The sequence below is a fragment of the Ambystoma mexicanum genome, chromosome 8 (genome assembly GCF_040938575.1).
Source record: "Ambystoma mexicanum isolate Mex_15411 chromosome 8, UKY_AmexF1_1, whole genome shotgun sequence".
Lineage (NCBI taxonomy): Eukaryota > Metazoa > Chordata > Amphibia > Caudata > Ambystomatidae > Ambystoma > Ambystoma mexicanum.
The window spans coordinates 77,595,150-77,620,147 of NC_090929.1; the positions used below are offsets into that span (position 1 = coordinate 77,595,150).

Here is a 24,998-nt window from a genome sequence, read left to right on the forward strand (position 1 = left end):
GAGGTATGAGTAGGAGGAGTAAGTGGGGAAAGTAGGTGAGAGTCAAGTATTGATAGGAAGGGGGGGATGATAGAGTAGAGGAAAGATGAAGATTAAAGTTTCCAAGCAATACAAGAGGTGTAGGACTAGGTAGGATGTGACCAAGAAGGTGCTCAATGTCTTCGCAGAAGGAGCCAAGCGGACCAGGTGGGCGATAATGAGAAGAGAAATGGCATGAGGAGCAGTGAAGATTTAATATATAAATTCAAATGAGAAATATTCTGGTAAGGGTATAGGTGATGGAATAGATGAGCATTTAGGACTGTACAGTAAGCCAACGCCGCCGCGTCCATTGGCACGAGGGACATGTGCAAAAGAGCATAGAGAAGTAGTAAGAGAGGCAGCAATAGTTGTGTTATGTGGGAGAATCCAAGTTTCAGTTATGCAGAGAAAATGAAGATGTAGGTGTAGGAAAAGGTCCAGAACTGCCATGGTCTTTTTGCAGAGGGATCTTGCATTTCATAGTCTGATGATGATGGTGGAGGAAGTGTCAGTAAGTTGTGGGTAGATAAGATTTGGATTTCTGAGTGGAGTACTGGAGCGGTAGTCGGTATGAGGGATGGTGGGAGGAGACCGGGTTGGTATGGAGATGGTCATAAGGATGATAAGCAGTACTTTGAGGCTGGAGGAGAGCACGGTAGGTGGGACAAGTGATGATGGGAACAGGCGGGCATGGTGTAGCATGCCCACAGGGTCCAGGGCCACGGACAGCTGCACACAGCTTCTGTGATGTACATAGCTCTAGAGTGTATATTTATTTCCAAAGCCAGTGCCAAGCAAGGTATTTGACGAATGCTAGATTTTGAAATAAAGAAGCACAGGAGGTTGGAGGGACTGAGGCTAGGGCTCCTATAATATTTATGCTTGAAAAGAAGAATAAAGATAGTTTGAATATACCTGTGGTGAGAATCGTCTACTTCATAATGGCGACGAAGATGGGATTGCTGGAGGAAGCCCCAGCCGAGCCTGTGCCTGCAGCGTCTATAGCTGCGTCGGGTCCAGCACCGAGGAGCTCCTGTTGGAGTGTGACCGGCTTTGGAGTGGGAGGCGCTTCACAGACATTGCTGCGCCAACTTTGTAGGGCCGCCTCGGGTGGGGGTCCCTGGTAAAGCTATGCGCCTTCGGTTGCAGCATTTGTTTTGGCGTCAGAGCAACTTTGCAGTGTTCACAGTGGGGGAACCTCTGCAGCATTGTCTTGGGACTGGCTGCTTGTAGCTGCTTGTTTTTGGCCTCTGCTGAGCGACGATTTTGCGGTCAGGCGGCGTTCAGACACTACACTCAAAACTGTGCCAATGGGCCTTTTGAGGGGACGCTGCCCGTGTTGCAGTCAGCAGCAATTTTGGAATCGGGCCTGTTCACTTCGTTTTGGAGAAAGGCCATTACATGGTCAGTCACCTTGTTTGCATTCAGCCTTAATGGTCTTCAACAGTGGGCATTGCTGGGTCAAGCTACTTTGGAAAGGGTGCATTTGGGATTTACTTTCGATTGGGAATTGCTCAAATGTTTGAGGATCTGTTTTGGCAGTAGATCTGACATTTACAGGCTGTGACCGCGAACATCCCAGGGCCTGCGTTGTTCCTGCCTACACCAGGTGAGCTTTGAATAAAATGATGTGACTGGAAGGAAGGCTTTTAAAAATATTTGCATGGTGTGTATGGCAACAACTTTGCGTCTGACAGAAAGGACTCCTTGCTACATCATTGTTTAGGACAGGATATATATAGGAAATTACCAGATTTACCGGCAGAAGTGGCAGATGGATGTTTTTCGAAGTAGGTCTGGCAAAGCTGGATAAGCCTTTTACAGTGAAGGAGAACACGTTTCTGGCAAGATACCATTTCGTCATTGTAAACCAGAAGCCCAACTAATCCAATGAGGAGTTTGTTACTGTTCTTCACAGGTTGGTCATAAAGTGTGATTCTGATCACTGCAGGGATGAACATTTGAGGGGTCTGTTGATACAGTGCAATGGCACAAAGGTGGTAGGGTTGCAGACATTTCCCTGGATAGAGCAACTGAGATTGCAAAAAATGGTGGAACACACAGATTTGTATTAAGGAACTTGTTACCGAGGTGGTGAAGTCGGCGAGGACCACTAAAAACCAAGTCGAGAAAGCACAATTCCATAAGGAACAAGGTAGAGGAGAAACCAAGCTTTAAGAAGAAATTGGACGTGAAGCAGAAATATGATGGGAAGTCTTTTACAAAAAAGTGTTTTTGATGTGGAAATATGTATCATTTGGCAAATGGTAAATTGTTTTAACACATAGTGTTTAGGGAATGTGGATAGAAGGGGCATTTGTCCCGTTGCTGTAAACGCTGCAACAAATCTCGAAGTGTGAGAGTTGATTCAGGTTATTGATGCGATGCCAAAGAATGTGGGGAACCGAGGTTTGCAGTAGCTGCAAGACCAATAAGAGTAAAACCTCATGCTGAACTAAATGCAAACAATGTGCCAGTGAGGCTTTTGATAGATAGCGGTGCGGATTACACGCTCGTGAACGTGGATACATGGAAAACAAAAATATAATTATGTGGCTGCACAGGTGTATGGTGAAGTTCCCATCAATATTGTAGGAAAGTTCTGGGCACAATTGGAGTACAGAGGATGCAGTGCAACAGGCATAGTGAGGGTTTGTTTGTTTATTATTTGTACAGCACGCCACACCCTGAGGTATCTGGGTGCTTTCAAGACAACTTAGAATACATACATGCATACATAAAAGCAGTGTAAAAATACAGGTTGCGGTGCAAGGTGTTCAACGCAGTATGTTAAAGTAGTAACAGTGGAATCTAACATTTCTTCTGAAGGCTAGGTGTGCCTCAGTGCGTTAGTCAGTGAGGAGGCAGTTGCAAGCTAAATTATGTCGCATCAGGCAATGAGTGCGATGTCCTTAGTAAGTAACCATTCTTTAGTTAGTCCTGAAACTATGAAGATTGTCGTCAGTGCGTAGGTTGAGAGGCAGGGCATTCCAGGCTAGTGCTGCTTGCACTGGGAAGCTAATACCCCCGGCTCTTTTTAAATTGTAGCACGGTACAATAATACAATGGGAGTAAACTGATCTCGTAGGTCTAGAAGATGTTTTGAGGATGATTGTCACTCAGGTATTTAAGGGCCCCGTTCTGAAGGCATTTGTGGGCGATGGAGACAAGTTTAAAGAAGCTTCTATCCTTGATGGAAAGCCACTTGAGGCTTCTTCGTTTCGGAAATGTGGTCTTTTCATGGGATACTCAATGCAGTTCTTAGTGCATTGATTTGTAAGGTTTGAAATTTGTTCAGAACTTGTTTTTTGGCGCCTGCATAGAGCGCATGGCAGTAATCGAGTTTGGACAAGATTAATGCTCGAGCCAAGATCATGCGGCTATTAGAGGAGAGATCATTTTTGCATGCATGGATAAGTTGGCACGTGTAAGCAGTAGCTGAGGCGTTCGCTTGTTTCATGAAGTTCAAGGCAAAATCAAGATAAAAGCCTAATGTTTTCGTTCCTTGGCTGTGGTGATCAAGTTTCCGTCTATGTGGAATGAGGTGTATTTAAGATTAATCTTTGAGGTAAATTAGGGCGCCTAGAATAAGGATCTCAGTCTTGTCGTATTTCAGACACAGACTATGGGTGGCCATAGGGAAAAAGGTGGTAATCTATTATCCTGGAACACACAAGCGGATTTGGGGATAAGATCGGATCCACCATCACAGGTGGTGGTTGTGCAGAAGTGTGATGTAAAGGTGAATGAGGTTTAGCACAAAGAGTTGGAAGTGACCCACTGGTATCCAAGTGTATTTGAACAAGTGACAGGATGTTTCAAAGGGTTGTGCACCTCAAAGCGGCAGCCTGGAGCAGTACCGGTTAGGGCTAAGGCCAGGACAATACCGTTACCTCTACGGGCTGACAGAGGGAGAGCTTAAACGTATGTTGATTGAGGGCATCACAGAGGAGGCTGAAGCTGCTGAGTGAGTAAGTCCCATTGTGGCTGTGCGCAAACCAAATGGTGTGAGGTTGTGCATAGACACTAGATAAGTGTGTGGTGGAAGATAGGTTTCCTTTTCTCGTGGATTGGTGACTTGCTGGCAGGGTTTACAAGTGCAGGAGTGTTTGATTATAGATCTAAAGCCAGCATATCATAAAATGCAATTACACCTCATGTCCATGGAGAGGACATTGTTCATGCCCCCATTGGTTTATATCGGTGGAGGAGAATGCCGCTTGTTTGATATCAGCTTCAAGCGTATTCCAGAGGGTGATGAGTAAATTGTTCAAGGATATTGATGAAGTTAAGTTCGTTATCAAGATGACATGTGTAAGGGTGTCCCCAATTACGCTCACACCAGAATACATACACCCCTGTAGGGAAATGAGGCAAAAAAGGCGATCTGGTAAGAAGAACAAGTTTAATCTTACAAAATGAGGGTGGTAGCTAAGGACTCTGCTGCCTGAACGGTCTTTTCTTGTCCCTCGCCTGTTCCTTCCTGCCAAACTGGTTTCAGGCAGGGGTTTATGTAGGCCTGTCTTGCCATGGTGATGTCACTGGAGCAGGATCACCACTTCAACCAAATCCATCCTTCCATAATAGGGATGCTCCAAGCCTTCTTTCTTTGTTTTCAGCGTTTTATCAGAGCATGCTGTTCTACATTTTGCTAGCTATGCAAAAACATACTGCAGCTCTGCAGACTTTTACAAACCTTGAGGCTTAGCCCAATGAAAAACTGAACATTTTCCATTCATTCACTCCATATTCCACTCATCCTGTTCACGTTTTATCTGGGTCCTGTAGTCTCCTACACACTTTACTCTTATAATTTATCCCATCCAGCATTTTTTACACAAGGAGAAATCTAGAAGTAGCAGACACATGGACAGTGGACCTTAAAATAAAGGTAAAGTGCTTTACATCCCTTATTTTGCCATTACAATCCACAGTAATAATAAGTACCATGCTAACACGAGGTATTATTGAAGCAGGTGGAACGCAGGAACAAACATCTGCGCACTGTGTGCGCGGACTGAAACTCCGTGCCACATAAGAAAGAAGGCTACAATATACTAACTTAGGTGGCGGATGCGGCCACAACACAGGTAAAAGCAGGAAGAAAACTTACACTTTTTGTAAACAGAAAAAAGTGTAAGACATTGCGTTAACAGAGATAACTAGTGTGTGCATACTTACCTTTCAGGCTAAAAACTACCAAGACTACATAGACTAGAAATTCTTTTTGAAATCTGGAACAGGCTTTTCATTCAAGCTTATATGAACACACAGGTACATTTTTGAATGTATGAGAGGTATTAACATTAGATAAGTGAATTGAACCATTACATTATTCATATCATATTATTCACAGGCTGCCATCAATGAAGTGTGGACTACAAGAATAGATGACGTTTCCATGATTTCACAACAAAATAGCTCTAACAATACAATAAGAGGAAAAATAATTTGGGGACATAAGTAACAAAAGCAATGTTGAATTGTTTAATTTTGCAATGCTGTGATGAAGAATTGTTAAAAATATTTAGTGCTGTATCATTCAAAAATCATTTGTTGCTCCTGAAGAAGAGTAAAATCTCTCGAAACGCATCAAGCCCATTAGTAAATAGAATTTTCTAAGTGTTATGTTGAACTGTTACATTGAATTTATTTACTGAGTGAAAAAAAACTCATGTAAACAATGAAAATAAGTTTATTCTAATTATTTTGTGAAATATTCCAAATCGCCACCAGTAAAACAATTTGAATATATTGACTGAATTGCTGCAACTGGTTTTTGTGAATTCGGACTGCAGTGAAAAAATGTTTTTTTTGATATCCAGATATAACTGGACTAAAAACTTGAGCCTCCGACGCATGCGTGATGAATGCACACGTAACAGCTTTCATTCATCACATTCCTTCCCACAGTACACATATCTGAGTACCAGCTATTAGACAACAATGCCAGAAATGGTGTCAAAGCCCAACCCCTTATATAAATCATACGTCATAAGTACTTCCTGTTTTATTCATCTAAGAAAGTCTGGAAAGGGAGACTATTTGATTCTTATTTATCATAGACCTATTCATACCATTGCTTATGAATCTTCTAACATTTTCCTTTATATGCAACTATCCACCCCCCCCCCCCCTTATATGGCCACCCCATATAACAGACATACCTCCATACACTCCGACAACAAAGACCAGTATCACACAAAACAATAGAATACCAAGAAAGCATAATATATAATTCCTAGAACGAATTATATTCAGTTTATCATTATCCCTACGTAACAGAGGTTTGAACACGTCGGTCAGGCATCCTTGCTTATCCCGAGGGGGTGGGAGGGAAGGAAAAGACAGAGAGAGAGAGAGACAGAGAGAGAGAGACAGAGAGAGAGACAGAGAGACCACACAGAGAGAGACACCACACAGAGAGAGACACCACACAGAGAGAGACACCACACAGAGAGAGACACCACACAGAGAGAGACACCACACAGAGAGAGACACCACACAGAGAGAGACCACAGAGAGAGAGAGAGACCACAGAGAGAGAGAGAGACCACAGAGAGAGAGAGAGAGAGAGAGAGAGACCACAGAGAGAGAGACCACAGAGAGAGAGACGGAGACCAGAGAGAGAGGGAGACCAGAGAGAGGGAGACCAGAGAGAGAGGGAGACCCTTTTTCACCCCAGGGCTGACCGGGTTCTAGACCTTAAAAAAAAACAGAAACATCAAAATATTGAAACAATATAAAACATTAGAAGGTACAATAAAAAATGAAAAAAGAGAAAAACAAGGAAAATCAGGGAATCATGGGTGATCCACAGCACACCACCCTGGCATGGATTATTTACTAAACATCTTATTCATCAGTTATGTCCTTGATCATTCAATCAACCTTTGCAGGCTTTCAATGACTCGATCAGAGCGACAAATATAGCTGAATAGTGCATAGGTTATCTTTTCATGATCAGAACTTAATCCTCTCTCTCCCCCCGCCCTTTACCTGCACCACTGCCGCCCCTGTATGCCTCCGTCTCGTCTCCTGGTCAATTGTTGATGACCCATCAACACATAGTAGATCTCCTTCCGTCAATGTCTCTAGCTGAAATCTGTTGACACTCAAATCAACAGGCAAAAACCAATCCCATACCATGTTTATTTATATAGCCAAAAAAACTATTTTATTTATTTCATCAACACTTTTGTCAGAGGTTTTTCATTGTTAAAAAACACCACATCATGTATTTCACAATCACATAATTATTCTCATTCTTCACGGTTTAGTATACTATAGATGGGGTGTTTCTTATGCCATGGGTTCATTAGTTGGCAAAACAATTACAGATGTTCAATAAATTTCTGAACGTCTTAGATCAGAGCATCAAAAAACTGATAAGAACACATTACCAATATTCTTTTCTTCTAAGTTCATACAGACATGGAGAATGTGTTACATTTATTCAAATTTATTCTTAAGGGAACCAAGCCCTTATCTTGTCGCGTCTGACTATCTCTTCTCCATCTTTCCTGGTCTCGAGGGGTACTAAATGTCCGTTATCCCCAAATGAACTTTATTTCCAAAGTTTGTTTAAAAAGAAATTACGTCGACGCACTGCATTTCGGCTCATCATTCAGAAGGTAAACCCCATCCCAGGTGGGTTTCCCTGATCATTCCATGAGGCCTTTGTCAGGACAGCAAATAGTGGTTTCTTGCATTGTTGCTCAATCTTCTATCCCCACACTCATTGAAACAATCTAAACAAACCGTCAAATAAAACATGGTGTTAGGGCCAATATTTCTATTTCTTCATATTTACTAGGCATCTGGCAGCAAAAGGGTCTTTTCCACGGACCTTGTTAAGTAGACAAAAAAGGGACAGACTGCTCATTGGTAGGCCGCTTTCTCAAACAGCTCTCTCCGTGGAATTAATCTCATCGCAGGGGGGCAAGGATTATAAAAAAGCATTTCCCAGCCTATGAAGATCACTTCATGTCAAAACATTAGGCCAGGTACCTGTTACGCTCACCTGGTATCCATGGGGACGCCACCCAGCCCTGGTTGGATGATTTGCACTTTCGAACCCTCTCCTGGTCCCTTGGTAAGGCCTCTGGTTAAAGAGGAGTCTGCAATATAGGAGAGCTGGATTCAATACCAGATTGTCTATGTTTTCCCACCTCCCTCGGCCTCAACTCCTTCCTCCCCCTTGGGCCCTCTCCTCACCTTAATATTATAAAAGGTCGATTCTCCGTCCTGCTCCACGTGGCAGGGGTGCGTAGATGTGGGGGGCGAGCAGCGACCAAGGTAATTTACTGGTGCAAGCCCCCCTGAGGGAATCCAGGCCTGCTGAGGCTCCGTAGGTTTGCTGCTTTACAGTCTTCATATGCAGTTCTTATGTTCCTCTTAGTTCGAATAAGAATGTCTTGCTTCTTTCCTTTTAGGTATGGAAAGGTATTTTGGTGTTGTCATGCAGTTTGAAGATGAGCATGGGCCGGAAGGCGAAAGCGCGATGCTGTCCGGTGAGTAATGCGCGATACGCGGCGCTATTTTGCCTTTTATATAGCTAACCTGTGTCTTTTCTTCTCCTTGCAGGTTGCGATGTTTCTCGCCGAGCGCCGTCATGTTCCAGCAATGATACTGACCAGGAGAGGACTACCCAGGTAAGTATTGTGTGGCTTTCTTCATTCGGGAGGAAACGCGAGTTAACGCTTACTAATGCCGTCTTTCTTTCTCCTCTTTCCAGGTTATGGTATTCCAGGATGCATGCAGTGCCGGATGATGGAGTTCATACCTTCAGGTGAGTGGAACTGAAGTCAGCAATGGTTTGAAGACAGGATACAACTCCAGGTAAGTTTCATAGTGTTCTTTCTCTCTCTGCAGGTCCTTGGTATCAGGTAAACTGGCATCAAAGAACTGGACACGGTGAGCGTTACGCTGCCCACAGCAGAATAACGCAAAGCATGTTCTGCTGTTTGGGTGTGTTTTAAATAGTCTCAGGTAAAATAGTCCCAGGCCTGCCACACCCAAAAGACTAGAGCGCATAGCTCAGTTCCTTGTAACTGAGCTATGTGTGTGCCTCCATGTTGGCTGAGGCATTCTGCAGTGGTGTTCTTGACGCCTGCCAGGTGGTGAGTAACAACCCCTGTCCGATGGCCCAGTGCCACACGTTCCGAGCTTCCTAGGAGAACACTGGAGACAGAGTCCTACCTCGTTTCCTGATGTAGAACATGGTGGTGTTGTCTGAAGATCCTCACCACCTTGCCCTTCAGAGATGGTAGGAAAGACCTGAGGGCACAGAACATTTCCCGTAGCTCCAGGATGTTGATTTGCAGATCCTTCTCCTCTGGAAGCCAAAGACCTCTGGCGTGTAGACGTCCGGTTTGAGCCCCCCTACCCCAACCTTCCAGAGAGGCGTCCGTGGTGAAAGTCTCCTGGTATGCAGGGTTTGGAATCCCATCCCATGGACGATGTGGGAGCGCACCTCACCAATTCTATCGCCCGCCGGAACTCCTCTTTGAGAGGGATCTTATCTGCAAACCTTCTGGACACTTGGATCCAACGTGCATCCGAGAATTCCTGTAGAGGTCACATCTGCACCCTGCAGAGACGGACGAGGTAGCTGCAGGATATCATGCCCAGCAACGACTTGATGGCCCACACTGTGGCAACTGCCCACGACAGTCGCTGCACCTTTCCTTGAATGGCTGCTAGCCTCTCCTGCGAGGGTGAAGCCAGACAAGACACTGGAGCCTTGCGCCAAGGAACAGCACATTCAGCAATGGTGTTAAGAAGGACTTTGTATAGTTCACAGAGATCCGCAGCTCAGTCAGTCGGCCAGCTCCCGAGATTGGGCACGCACCGGCGAATCGTCCAGGTACGGGTACACGTGAATGCCCTGCAGATGGGCCGCCACCATGGCCAGGCATTTCGTAATTACTCTTGGCACTGACTTCAAGCCGAATGGTAGGGCCTTGAATTGGTAGTGTTGGCCTTGCACCACGAACCGTAGAAACTTTTGATGTTTCCTGTGAATGCAGACATGGAAGTAAGCGTCCTCCAGGTCCAACGATGTCAAGAAATCCCCTTCTTCCAGTTGGCCGATCACGTGTTGCAATAGGACCATCCTGAAATTTTGGGACTTAACTGGGGGACCTCGGGACCCAGGCTGCTAAGTTGAGTCTGAGGACATGGATGCAGTATTCCCCCTGGTCTTGAGACAGCATATTGTAAGCGCATAGCAGCTTCCTGGGAAGGGAGCCGGACATTAACATGAGATGGGAGAACCAAGGTTGGTGGGCCACCAGAATCATTCTGACTGGCTCTTGGTTCATCTTGTGCACTATTCTGTTGAGCAAGGAAATCAGGGGGAGCGAGGCAGTGAAGGGGGGGGATAATTTTAGACCAATTTCCCTGACCAGGTTATCCAGAAACCCTTCCCCTGGGAGCGGTTCCAAGGGTACCTGGAGGCGGAATCTGGGCATTGTGCATTCTCCAGAGTGGCAAACATGTCGACCTCTGGGAAGCCCCAATCTGCAAAGACGTTGAGTACAATGTCCTCTTGCAGTCGCCACTCGTGCTCTACGGGTAAAGTGAAGTCTCTGCCGAGTACGTCCGCCAGAAGATCGAGTTCCCCTGGAACATGTGACAGGAACAACATCTTGTGTTTGAGAGCCCAATTCCATGTTCTGGGACAGTTTGGACAGCCAGAGAGTGAGTGCCCCCTTGTTTAAGCAATACATGGCCGTAGTACTGTCCGTGAGGACTACAACCGTCTTACCCTGGAGTTGTGTTTGGAAGGCCTTCAGGGCTTGAAAACTGCAAGAAGTTCCAACAAGTGTATGCGATTGGATGCTACCGCTGGGGACCACATGCTGTGCGCCATCTGATGAAGGAGAGCCCCCCCCTCCATCCCATCAGAGATGCGTCTGTGTGAGAGTGGCTTCTACTCTGGTGGGGTAGAAGGGGGAGGGTTGAAGGTTTCAGCTTGCAGAAGGTTGGTTTTCCCTTGACCACCACTGCAGAGACGTAACAAGGGCTGCCAAGACGACCACTAGATCGTCCCATTGTCCGCTGGCCTAACACCATTGACTCGAGATCCAATCTTGCATGGGGTGCATGCGCAAGCGAGCGTGTGGAACTAGGTAGATGCAGGAGGCCATCATCCCCAACAGTCGCATGGCCTTGAGCACCGTTACCTTGTGACTGGCTACATAATGAGGTATCTGGAAGAGCAGGGTTTGAACCCTCTCGTTGGAAGGAAAAACGAGGCCGTCTTTGGTCTGAATTAGAACCCTCAGAACCGGTTTGACTTGGCTGGGCTCTGGAATGGACTTTCTCGTTGATCGATAACCCTATGCTGAAGGAGATCTACCGTCTTCTGGGTATTCGTTAGGCATGTTCCGTACAAATCCCCGGTTATGAGCCAGTCGTCGAGGTAAGGATAGACAGATGGCCTGCCTGCGCAGGTGAGCAGCTATTACTGCCAGTACCTTCAGGAATACTCATGGAGCTGAGTCAATGCCGAAGGGAAGAACCTTGAACTGATAGTGGGCGTTTTCTATCATAAACCTTAGTTACTTTCATATTTCAATGTTGCTAGCGCATAGAAAGTAAGAATCTTTCATATCCAAAGTGGCCATGTTAAACCCCCCCCCCCCCCCCCCCCGCAGCACCAGTGGGATTACCTCCTGCAGTGTTGCCATTCTGAATTTTTGCAGTTTGACAAAGGTCTAACACAGGGCGTGCAGTGAGATCCTTTTTTGGGTACATGGATGTTCACTGAATAAATACCCTGGTTTACCTCGTGAATGGGGACGACTTCTACGGAGCCCTCTTCCAGAAGGATCTGCACCTCTTCCAGCAGGATGTGCAGGTGTGCTGACAAAAGGAGTCTGCTCTTGGGTGGGTGGTATCTAGGTGGCCGGTGAAACTATGCAATAGCCGTGCGCGACTGTCTTTACACCCTCTGGTCTGATGTGATCCCCTCCCAGGTGAGAATGAATGACAACCGACCCCTGACCGGGGAGGCGTGGGAGAGGACCCGAACCGGCAAATCACTTTGAGGTGGAGGCCGGGGAGCTTCTTGGAATAGAGTTTCTGCCTCTACGTTGACCTCTCTGCCGATACTGGCTGTAACCGGATGTGCCTTGGCCTGAGGACCAGGTGGTACCCCCTAGAGCCATATTGTCCATGGGGAGACCGGGAGGAAGATTGTCCACTAAAAGAACGGTGCGAGTTCGAGCCTCCCCGCTGGTGGAAGGGATTAGCTGTGATCTGGCAGAGTGATTTCAGCGTTTCATGCTCAGTCTTGGAAGTTTCCAGGTCGTCATCAACAGCTTTACCAAAGAGGTTGGAGTCCTCGATGGGTTTAATAATAAGAGTCCTGAGTTTCTGGTTTGAAACTTGAGTTATTCAGCCAGGAATGACTTAAGTAGAGTCCCCTGGGCTAGAGTGCGTCCAGCAGCGTCCAGTGTGTTTAATATATTGTGGGTCACTTGTCTGCCCTCAGTCACGACCGCCAGCAGGCATGATTGCGTGGGCTCTGGGACCCCCTTGAAGGCCTTTCTGGAGTAGGCTCCATTGGACGTCACTGTAACTAGCCAGGAGAGTTGTATTGTTTGGGATCCTGGCTGAATAGGTCGCAGAGGTAGTAATAGGTTTCCTGAGGGCATAAAGTTTCTTGCAATCTTTATCCAGAGGAGCTTCCGCCGTGGACAGAGGAACCCCCACCCTCTTTCTAGTGGTTGTAATAAACAGGGAGAATGGTGTGGCATGACCTCATATACATAGGGTCAGAGGGAGAGGGCGGAATCATTTTTCAGTGAGGGATGGTGACAAAGCGTTTCTTTATGGAATTGAGTAATGGGATAGCCTGACTAGTAGGACACTTCTCCTTGAAAAAATGTCAACAAAGTCAGTCAGGTACTGCCTCAAGTGTAGCGATCTTGAAATGATGGACCGCTCTCTTTAGAACAGTGTTAAATAAAATGTGGTCATCCAAAAGGGGAGGACTGCCTTTGTTGAGGTGAAGGTGGATCTAGACAAATAGGGATGTGTGTGGGTGAAAGCCAAGGCCCCTGATCTGCTAACTGACCTGATCCAGTCTGGGTCCTGATCAATGGATTGTCCTCGTATGTATCCTCCTGTTATGAGAAATCCAAGACCTCCTTTTGGTGGACTTGGGTAGAAATGGGAGGTTTCTGCAATTCTGGTGGAATGGGGCAGGAGTCGTCTTCCCTAGGTCTGTTGGGAGTAATATGTATCTGGGAAATCTATAAATTGGACCATTTTGTCCATATAATTCTCAAATCTCTGCATAGTCCACAGGGAAGATGCAGAAGTGTCTGGAGGTGGAAAAGATTGGTCAGAAGGGGGAGATTTTCCTGATCAAGCCTTCGCGAGAGGCTGGGGGCTTCAGAATACTCCACTTGACAAGAGGTGGTGGCCCTGTGTTTTCCTGCTGCCGAATAATAGCCGCAAGACTCTCGCATATTTTTGGAGGCTGAATGCTAGGTCTCGACGCGACTCAACAAAAGCCTTAGGTGCTTGCGCGCCCTTGGACAGTGTGTAAGCGACCCGGTTTCTTTGGGGGGGAGGGCGGGATGTCCTCGTTTCAGCTGCATGGGAAAAAAGCTTGACTTTTGGGCTACAAAATGTCAAAAATCACTGCTTCAAAAGAGGCCCTGGCTTTCTGTCAATTTCAGTGGATCTGCATCTTAAACAGATTGCTATATGAGAGAAACTGACTAGGGCTACAAAACCATGTGGGAAATTCAAATGGTAGAGAAAACCTTTTGAAAGGGACACATCAGCAGACTTCACCACATGTTTAAATGTGCTTTTGCAAAATAAGAAAAATGCCTGTTTTAAAAGTAGGTTGGATAAGGCCCTGTCCTGGCCTAGCAATGAAAAGGGGGATTTGATGGGAAACATATGGGATGTTTTATTTCAATAGGCTTGCTTCTGATTCAGAAGCAAATAAAATAAAGAATTAAATTCATTGGTTTGACCGAGGAAGCTCCAGAACATGTTTTTCTGCTGGCTAAACTGGGGCCTTCCCCCAAAAGAAGCCACACTAGATTTTGGGACACCCACCTGTTAACTGCTACCTTTGAAAACTTTGAATGGACCAAGACAAAGAAATGTCACACGCTTGTCAGACATTTGTCTGGGCTTCAGCTCGAGACAATAGACCTGGGACACCCATGTGTGAAGTGGGGGAAGTGGCAAACATTCAATGAACCTGGGAAACCCCCAAGGCCACCCTGGGCTGAGACCGACAGCTGGTGGTAGCTGAAGAAAAATAATGGCCCCAGTCAAAGGACAAAGGCTGACCATCTGCCTCAAAATACTATTTGATGAATAAACTTTTAAGACTGTTTATTTTGTAACCGGGCAGCGCAAAAATGTAAAAGTTGTACAGTTTAAATGTGATTTTCGTGGCTTCTAAACAAGATATTGCAGCCGTCCATAGCATGTATGGGACAACGCCAGGAGAATGTAAATCATGGGGAAAAGTACAAATGGAACTTAACTTTAAAAATTAATAGAAACATGCCTTATGATAATCTGCACACACCCAACATTGTGGGATTTTGCGTGAAGCGGTTCTCACTAAAAATCGCCAAAAACTATTAGAAGGGCGAAACAATGGCATACAGACCTGAGAATTGGGCTGCAATGATCTGTGTGAAATATTTAACCCGACTATGTAATTTGTTAAAGTCCCACAACTGTACAAATGTGTAATTTATGTTAAGAATGAATTTTGGCAAAAAGGACTGTGGGAAGGTTTTGCACCTCATAACACTCAACCCCCTAAACTGAGTCCCCTCCTAGGGGAGGCAACCAACATTGGCTGACCTATCCTGTTCTTGGGGGTGTAGGTCTAGTTTAGTTCTGCCCAACTATAAACCCGATGACATCACCTGCTTTATATATGTGGTGGTAGCTCACAGGAACAGGAGACCCTCCAATATCGAACCTCATTCCACCTTGAAAATCTCATTCAATTCTTCAGCTATAGTCACCTTCACTTCTATATTGTCCCCGAGATGTGCATCTATCACCCAGGCTAAAAACCGAATTTTGATTTAGTGTATTTCACCAGTTTAAAAAAGGTTTTTGACATATAAAGCTGAAAAAAGAAAAATTCAACTTGTCCATGTGTGATTTGACTGCACTGTGTTTTTAATTTCAAACCGCTTTGTGAACTGTATGCCTTTGGTGATACCTCCCTTATAGTTTCTAGTGATGTAACATCCCTGATACTGTGATAAAACATATGTACATCATTATTTAACCACAGAATTCATTATTTGTTCAAATCGGAGTCATTTTAGGCCATTGCAAAGGATTCTGATTGCTGCCTTATATCCCTGACTTCCTGCTGCTTCTTTCTATCCACTCAGAATTCCAGTAATTGTGGGAACATTGCAGGGGGAAACCTTAACTTAGGTGCCATCTATCCCAATTAAAAAAGTGCTATTAACATGTGCTTTGGATATGTTCTTATTTATATTTTATTTCTATCACGCTCGTTCACAAGTGTTTCAGAACGCGACAAGGAAAGGGAGGGGATCAGGGAGAACAAAACCGTGATCTGGATGTTTCCAGAAAATGTCTGGTCCCGGCTGATTTCGGGCATAAAACAGCCCTTACAACAGCAGTCAGCCAGGTTCCTTCGAGGGCTGGACTAACTTAAAAGGTCGCCTTATAGAGCGTTTTCACTGCCTTTATATTTAAATAGTTTCAACAAAGAAGTGGCTATGGTTGCTGCTCGGCTATGGACTCTATTCAGAAGACACTGCTTGAATGTTTGACAACACATAGGACAGTAAGAGGCTGTCTTATCTTAAGTACAACACTCTGGCCTGGCTGGTCTACTTATCCCTCTTTTTGATTAGTTACACTGTCCACTTTTTGCTTTTTCTGTCAAATGAAATGCATTTGCCTCGAAAAAATTAGTTCAGAATACAAAAATGTTCTTTTTACTGTTTATTTTAATGTTGTATATTTTTGTAAAGGTCAGTTTCTGACCAAAACAAATCAAAAAAAGTATAAAAAAACTGCGATCTTACTAGGCCCAGTGACATTGAGAACGCGCAAGTGCATGGGATGGGGGGGATGGGGGGAAGGGGGGTGCATGGAAGGAGGAGAAGTGGAAAGTTCGAAGCAGAGGAGAAACAGATAAATAATAAATAAAAAAGGCAACAAACAGTGGTAGTGCAGTCAGCAATTTGCAAGTGCTAGGTTTAAGGCAGCAGACAAGGTAGGTCTCATAAGTGCAGGAAGAAAAAAGGGGGGGCTGTATGGGTACAGATACAGACCACAGTGCAAGGGGTTGCCCGGAGGCACTGCGGGAGGGTTGCAGGGCGAGCAGGTACCTGGGACCGAAAGAGTGTGGCCAGGTGCACGGTGCAAAGAGAAAAAAGATTAGCAGGGGAGAGGGGGAGCGAAGGCAGAGAAAAGAGGAATATCTTGAGGTGCTTCCGGAACCAGAGCTGGTTCTCCTCAAGTTTTAGAGTGGCAGGGAGGCTGTTCCAGAGGGAGGCCCCAGCCGAAGACAGATCTACCCCCCATCTAGTTTCTTTGAAAAACTACTGACCCTGAGGGAGTTAGACAGAGGAGCGAAGAGCTCTAGAGGGGAGGTATTTGCGGAGGGATAGCTGAAGGTATTTTGGACCCAGCAACCAGAAAGCCTTGTGGACAATGCAGAGGGTTTTGAATTGAATCCTTGCATCCACTAGGAGCCAAGGCAGAAGGTTAACCAAGTGTATTTCAGTGGTTTTGATTGTAATTATCACCCCACTGGTGATTGCTGCCCAATATTAAAATGTGCGGTTTCTTTGAATTTTAAAATAAATATTGCATTCCCACCAACTGGCCTGGTTCATGGTCCATTGTGACCCGGGGTAGTTGTAAAAGGGGGTGTGAGACGGGTTGTGTGCCATCTCAAATTGAATTTGCAGTATGGAGCGCTAAATCCTAGGCTAAGGGCAAGAGTCCTGATCCAGTGTGGGACGCCCAGTTAGAATCCTCCACAGTAAACACGTCCTCGCTTCTGGTAGTGCACTGTCCAGCGTAGATGCAGAGTTTCTCTGCGAGGTAGCTACGTGAGGGTGACTGCCTTATAGAGGATGCACCCCGAATGTGATTCGAGCGTGCAGTGGAAACCAGCAAAGGTTGATGAGGGCCGGGGGGTATGTGGTTGTATCTGTGTAGACCCTAGAGGCGTGCAGCAGGGGCACAGGGCAGGACGGGAGGCGTTCGAGGAGTGGATTGCCCCCCCTCCCGGTGGGACCAGTGCTTGAACGATGAATCTAAAGCTGTGCAGAGGGAGGAAGGGTTGACTTTTTGCAGGAGGGAGAGCCGATAACAAGCGGTCAGAGTTTTCTTAGCTATTTGTGTCTTCAAAGAGAGGCGATTGTCTATGTGGAAACCGAGCGACTTGGTACAAGTGAGCTTGGGTGCAAAGCCCTCAGAGTTCATGGTTGATCGCCAGGTCTGTATTTCTGGGTGTTCGGTGTAGTGTGTGAGGTGTTGGAATTCAGTCTTGGAGGGGTTGAGTTTCAAGTATACACTGGACATCCAAGACTGGATCAGCGAGAGGCAGGTTCTGAGCCTATGAATGTCACGCTCACCTGATTCCCACGGAGGCGCAGGTCTGGCTTCGAGTGCTGATGCTTCTTCAATGGTGAAGCGCAGGACTCCGATGGACAGGAAGGGCCCCTCTACTCTGGCTTTTCTGGCTCGCAGGAATATTCCCCTGTGCGTGAAAAGGGAGTATTACCTACTGACGGAATAATGCTCAAGCCTCCCACTCCCTTCCAACCCTCCTCGATACCCTTCCACGATTCCCCGTGAAGTCTCACCTTAGGGTTTGGAAGGATGAGCTCTCCATCCTGCTTCTGATGCAGGGGCGTGTTGAAACCCAGTTCCTTCACTGGATTGAGGTTTGATGGGAGTTCAATATAAGCTTGACTATTCAGATGAGGCGCTGTAAGAGTTCTGTTGCAAGTTCAAAAGTTCAAGCTTAATAATAATGTTCATTATCTTATTGTAGCAAGCGCTAATGCTTATGTCTTTTTTCCCCTTAGGGGCCGGGGTTCGGAATGCCGGAGATATGGCGCCGACCCGAAGTGTAAGTTCTGGATAAGCGTTCAGGTAATGTCTTTGCATTCGCTCATTCAATGTCCTTGTCTTTTTTCCCCATTGGGGCCGGGGTCCGGAATGCCTGGAAGCGGCAGGACCCGAAATGAAATGGGAATGACCCAACAGGTAAGTCTTAGAAGGAAACTGAGCTTTTCCTTTTTCCCTTACTTCTCTCACCTTGTTTTCTTGTCTTTTCTCTCTAGGCTCTGGGAAGTGGGTGCGGATCCCGATGATCGCTGCTGAAGATGGAGGCGCCCAGGAAAGGTGAGAGAAATGCAGCGCTGCAGCGGTCGAAACGAAATGCTTTTAAAATGTCTTCCCTTTCAGGATCGTCGGTGTGATGTCCCCGTGATGCAGCTTTAGCAGGTAAGGTCTTCTTTCTCTCCAATTCCTTCTCATCTCCTTTTGCAGGCGACCCAGGATGCTGACAGGCGTGGCTGAAGTCCAGATGCAGGAGCTGAGAGTGAGCGTCCAGCTGCGAGGAGCAGAACAACGCGAAGCGTGAGTTGCTGATCGGGCGTGGTTTAAATAGCTTTGGAAGACGTTCCAGGCATGTACCCTTCCACCGATCAGGTATGTATCCTTCCCCGACCACACCCAGGTGGAAAGTAGTCCCACAGGTAACGTAGTTCCAATCAGGCCTCAAGAGGGCCTGGATGTAGCAGCATGGTCTGCATCGGGTAAGTGCACATTAAAACACTTGAACACATGTCTAGCTTTATGAGCCTGGCGCCTAAGGCGCCAGGACAGGGGTCCAACATGAGCCTGGCGCCTAAGGCGCCAGGACTGTGTCCAAAGGGCCCCAGCTTGGGCCCGCTGGCACTTCCCTGGGGGGAATGATGCCTGCCTCTGGGGTTGCTGGGTCGGACCTGGCTCCTTGGAGGTAGGCATCATGACATGAATGTCATTGATAAAGTCGATCTTGAGGTATAGCTGTGTGTCATCGGCATATTGGTAGATGTGGATGTTGTGTGTGGCTAAGAGGGCTCCTAGCAGCTCCATGTATAGATCACTGGTGAGAGGAGGGAACCCTGTGGGACTCCACAGGTGACGGGTAGCATTGGTGATCCAGAGAAATCCATCAGAACAAACTGCTTGCAGTTGGTGAGGTAGGACTTGAACCAACGTAGGACAAGGTTTCTGATGTTCATGCGCCAATGTACTGTCTCCGTAAGCACCCAGTGGTCTACTGTGCCGAAAGCAGCCTAGAGATCGAGTAGAACCAGGAAGCTGGGGTGGCAGTCAAGGATGCTGAGGGTGTGGTTGACCACCTGTATGGTTGCTTTATCTGTGCTGCATCAGGTTCTGAATCCGGATTGGTAGGTTGGGGGCGATTGTTGGTGTCAATGTATTGCTGCAGGTGCGCGCTACAGCTTTCTCGATTATCTTCCCTAAGAAGGGAAGATGGGTGATGGCCGATAGTTACCTATGTTGTCGGGATCCAGAGTTGGTTTCTTTGGTAGAGGGAGGATTTGTCCTGTTTGTAGGGTCAATAGGAAGGTGCCTTCAGTTAGGGAGTGGTGGATGATCTCCAGTTAGGGAAGGAGAGCTCCTGTGGGGGAGGGTCTTGATGATGGATTCTGGGAGGAGGTCATCTGTATATGATGTGGCTTCGAGGACAGCCAGGGTTTCTACCAGGTCCATTGTTGAGCGTATCTTGAATGCTGTCCAGGGTGTGGAGATATTGCGAGGAGGGATGTGAAGTGGGTTTGTGGATGCAGAACCAGCGACTATGTGCTGGCAAATCTTGCTGATTTTGGCGATGGAGGCGTTGATGGTGGTGGATTTTTCAAATGGAGTGTGGTATGGCAGGGTTGGGTAGCGGTTCACGCACTGCTTAACCACTTTGAAGAGGGCTCTGCGTTTGTGGTCGGCTTCTCTTATGGTATTCGGATAGTAGGATGCCTTGGCTGTGTTGATTAGTTGTTGGCGGGTTGCTAGAGGAGCGCCAAATCGAATGCAGTCCTGGAGCAGCACCAGATTTTCTGTAGTTTCCTGATGACTTTTTCAGAGGTCGAGCTCTTGCATGTACCAGGGTGCTGATGGTTTCAGATTGTAGGTGCATTGTTTCAGAGCCACATGTTGTCCGATGGAGGACCTGAGGGTGGTGTTGAGTGCTTCCAGCAGAGAGTCGCAGTTTGGTTAGGGGTGCTCGGTCCATGTAAAATGTAGGTTGGTGAGGTCTTCCACTGGGAAGTTCTTGAAGGACTTTAAGGTTTGTCTGCTGGGAGTGGGGTGGTGTGCAGGATGTTGAAACGCACAGCTAGGTGGTCAGACCAGTCAAGCGGGAAAGGAGACCTGTAGTGGAGGGAAGACAGTGCAGTGGTTATTAGGTTGAGGGTGTACTTTCTCATGCATTGGGTCTTGTGTGCTGTGTGAGGCGGATGGTGTCGAGAAGGCCAATGAGAGCTTCCTTGAATCGGTTTGGTGGCCTTGTTGCCCAGGAGGTTAAAGTCGCCTAGGAAGAGTTGGCATGCATGAGGGCCTGCGGATGACCTAGGTCGGTGAAGTCTGATGAAGATTGTGTTGGTTTTGGGTGATCTGTAGATGAGATGGAAGACGACTGTCCATCGGGAAGTGGCAGGAGAGGACTTTGAAGGTGCCAATGTTGACGACTTAAAGTCTGGTGCAGGGCCACGATGTCTTGTGTATGACTGCAAGGCCTCCATCTGTTTGGACGATCTCTATGTTGGATGCTGTAGCCATCGGGGACAAGGACGTCTAGGATGTGGGTGGAAGTGGGCATCAGCCAGATCTCGGTGATGACAATTGCGTCATGGTTGTGTGTAGTGATGAGGTCGCATGGGTGATAGCTGAGCGGACCCTGCCGAGCATCAACTTTGTGGGGATGGTGAGGGGGTGTTGATGGGCTTGAGGCTGATGTGGTATGGCTTTTTATTGCAGAGTCCATGTCTTGGAGGAGGGGTGAGGTCATTGATGTTGGCTTTGCCTGGCGATGGTGGGGATTGTCTCTGGGGACAGAGGGAGAAAACACATGTTGGCATGTGCTTACCCGTTGTCTGAGCAGGGGTTCAGGCCCAGAGTCCATCAGGTCCAAACAGGAATTGCCCTTTTCTTCATCTGCCCTTTACATCAGACACCCTTGATTCAACAGTTAAGAGGAGAAAGGAAGAGGCAGGGCCATGAAGGTGGGTGGGGCTTATGCCAGCTGACTTGGATCCACTTGCACCTGCTCAACAACTGCTCTTTTTACCAAACCGGTCTGGCAGAAGGGGCTACCAACCAGAGGGGATGCCCCAGAGGAACTTCAGCCCAGGATTCATCAACCAGCAGGCCAAGAATAATTGATTGCAGAGGGAGTGCCCATTCCTGTTACTGGAAAATAAACTAATTTGGGGGCAGGGGTGGAGGCTCAAAACTCCACGACTGAGACAGAGGGGGACCTTGGAAGATAAAACCAATAAATATATCCGCACTGTTGGTCATTCTGCTTCCTGCCCCCCTCGGGCCTGTGTGTGCAATTGCATAAATACAGCAAATCCATCAAGAGAGTCTCTGTACAGATAACAATAAGCCAAAAGACAAGGGAAGTGAAGCATAAGGCTTTACTTGCCTTCAAAACCTCAAAGCAAAATGAAAGGGCGTCTCATACAAAACTATCGTCGGAGGGCAGAAAAAAAAAAAAAAAGAAAGAAAATCTTTCCTAACATATAGCAACACTAAAATACTAAAATAGTTCCCTAAAGTTGAACTAAGCATTGGATTACTCTGCTGTATTGCACTGGTTTGTGAATCATATGCCAACTTCTGTGTGGGAAAATACATATACAGCAAGTGAGTCACAGCAGTTGCCTAGTGAATTAATTGCTTAGTGTGCATTTTAAAGGCCTAATAATTTATTGTATATTATTGTACTTACTGGTCTAGCTGGAATTATTGGAGTGCTATGCGTCCCTCATTGTAATCCTAGACCACTCGCACACCCCTCCAGAGTCTAGGCCAACCAAATCTGCTACCTACCATGACGTGGTTTGGCTAGACCTTTGGAACTTCCCTGTTCACCATAATAGGATGGCCTCCCAATCTCCACCCCCAGGTTTGATGTGGGAAACCCATCTCAACAGGTTGCACATCAAGAAAGAAAAAAAAGCTTCAAGTGTCAGGAGTAGGTCCACAGGCAACAAAAGGGAAAAAAAAAGAAAGTCACAGAAGTTAACGAAATGTTTAGGGGAGCTAGAACCTTGGTGAGCCAGGACCGAAGAAAAATGTGGCCCAAATAGAACTAAAGCAATAATAGCCAATGCTATTGACCTGTATAAAGGTTCATGACCGAACAAACTATCATTTGGCAAGCACTCAAAAATATAAACGATTCAGATGGCTATATCAGATTGTTTATGCTGAGGTTATTTTCTACTAAGCTCTGACCACTTTCAGAGACAGTGCCACAGTGCTCTTGAAAATCTCGGACCAAAATACCCTGAGCAAAGATGAACTCTTCGCTACCAACCAAGCAGACACCAGAAAAGACTTGGCAGTGCAGTGGTGCTCCTTTGCAGCTGCATACAAAGAGGTGTAGGCAGACAGCAAGGAACACTCCATTTTGCAAGGATCCGTCCAGCGCCTTTGATACAGTGAACCACAATCTTGGTCATTCAGCAGATGAGCGTGCAGAGCTACCATTCACTGCATGGGTGTAAAGACTGTGGCGCTAGAGCACTGCACCATCTACAGCCCGAATTATTATCTGAAAGACATCATTGATTGATCAGAACAAGGTCATGTAGCGAACCTGCACCTCTACAGGACTGGGGGAAAAAAAGAGCAAGATACAGTTAAATCCCAGATAGACCACTGCCTAATACACAGAAGAAACTGGTTGGCTGGCTTAAAACAAGAAAAAAGAAAAAAAAAGCCACCCAGTGAGCAGCAGACATTAAGATGCAGGAAGATTAAAGCAGAGTCTTGATTCTCATTCTATTCCAGCAGAAATTCCTTCCAACATGTCCAAGCCTCATTGCGCCCCTGCTCCATGGTCCGACACCCAGCTACCAGTTGATTTTTTTCGCTATATATAGGTCTGTAGTTTCGGCATGCCTTTCAAAGATTTTGCTCAAGCATGGTAGACTTGAGATAGTGCTAATGTACAGGGACATTGCAATCCGCAGAGGGATTGCAGAAGGCATAGCAGACGCACGTTTAAACAAACATGCAAAGGCTGGCAGCAGGGTTTCAGCAGGTTGAGTCGATGACCCTTTGTCAAGCATAAAAGATTCTCTGCATGCTCACAAGGCCGTGTGGTGGAGAGTGGTAGCTGCGGAGAGAGCGGTAGAGTGCAATTCAGAGAAGTCTGTATATGCATTGAAATGTGGTGGGCTGGAGGCTCCCTGCAGGGTAATTTGGATTATATTGATATTTTATTTATATTGTGCTCGCACACAAGTGTTTCAGAGCGCGACAAGAAAAGGGAGGGGAAACAAGGGAGAACAAAAACAACGATCTTACTAGGCCCAGTGACATTGAGAATGCGCAAGTGAATGGAAGGAGGGGGGGGGGAGGGGAAGTGGGGAGCAAAGGAGAAAAACAGGTAAATAATAATGAAGGACAAACACTGGTAGTGCAGCCAGCAGGTGGCAAATGCTGGGTTTAAGGCAGCACCAGGGTAAGTATGATAAGTGCAGGAGATATGGGGGCGGGGGGGTGTATGGGTACAGATACAGACCCCAGTGCAGGGGTGACCCGGAGGCAGTGCGGGAGGGTGAGCAGGTACCTGGGCCCGGAGGACAGAGGGTGGGGCCAGGTGCACGGTGCTGAGGGAGAACAGATCAGCAGGGGAGAGGGGGAGAGAAGGCAGAAACAAAGAGGAAGCGGGGGCACAACGAAGATTGAAGAGGAAAACTTGACCCATACCTGTAAAAAGTTAAGCGATAGATACAATTAAAAATGAAAGGGGTAAGGCGATCTGCGATTTAAAAATATCAAAAATTGACATTATGAACCCACCATGTGTGAATTAAAGACATTAGTAACACTGGTAGGGGTGTGTGTGTGTGCACTGTGTTCTTGGAATAGGGGCACACCATTAAAAAGGTAACCTACACATTTACAGTAGACTTTTGGGGGGCAAATGTATTTGAGCAGGTTCACAATGCTACAGCAAAGGTCTACCTTGTCGTGAGGCTCCTGCACAGAGGACAGGATCAACATTGCTTTCTCCGAACTGGTTTCCAAATAGAAGTCCACCAGGTGGTTCACGAGCACTGGTCCACGCTCTGTCAGAGAAAGAAACGTAAGCAAAATCGACGATGCAACAAGGACCAATGGCAAAGAGCAGATCATCAATACCGGGGTTACAGGTTGCTATGGCCACTCAGAATATGTTCCCCAGGATGCATGTCAGGTCAGAGCCATCGGACAACCAGCAGCACTGTCCAAGAGGAACAGTGCACGATTGCCGCTTCTATTGCAATAGAAACATCGGTCCCAAACGCTGTGCTGCTCTGTAGCGAGAATACCATTCGCTGCCCAGAAGTTCAGCTTAGTCTCAATCACAATAGGTGCACGCTCCATTTGGACTAGGAACTAACCTCCTGAACGAATCATTACAGTGCACTGTACGGAACAGCACGTGGCACAAGCTACGTATGCACTCAAGGGACACAGTCAATTTCAACAAATAGCTTTCAAATTGTGCATTTTCTTGAGGCAGGCCAGGGTTAACTAAAAATGTAGCGGACGCACGTAACAAGCATGATAGCAAATTAGATTTTGAAGTGGGTGCATTTTCTTCGCATTTTATAAAATGGGGCAGAAGATTGAAGGGAGCACACAAAAAAACTTCAGGGTTATTTTTAGGCAAGTGAAAATGG

The 24,998-nt window shown here is 46.6% G+C and overlaps 1 protein-coding gene across 2 annotated transcripts in view; it reads right to left on the bottom strand.

Annotated features, from left to right (window-relative positions):
* TSC1 (TSC complex subunit 1) overlaps positions 1 to 24,998 on the bottom strand; it is a 684,759-nt gene that overhangs the window by 542,772 nt on the left and 116,989 nt on the right. For both annotated transcript variants that reach the window (XM_069609318.1, XM_069609319.1), the window contains exon 3: positions 24,298 to 24,401. In XM_069609318.1, coding sequence (XP_069465419.1) covers positions 24,298 to 24,401 — 104 coding nt within the window. The remainder of the gene's footprint in view (positions 1 to 24,297; positions 24,402 to 24,998) is intronic.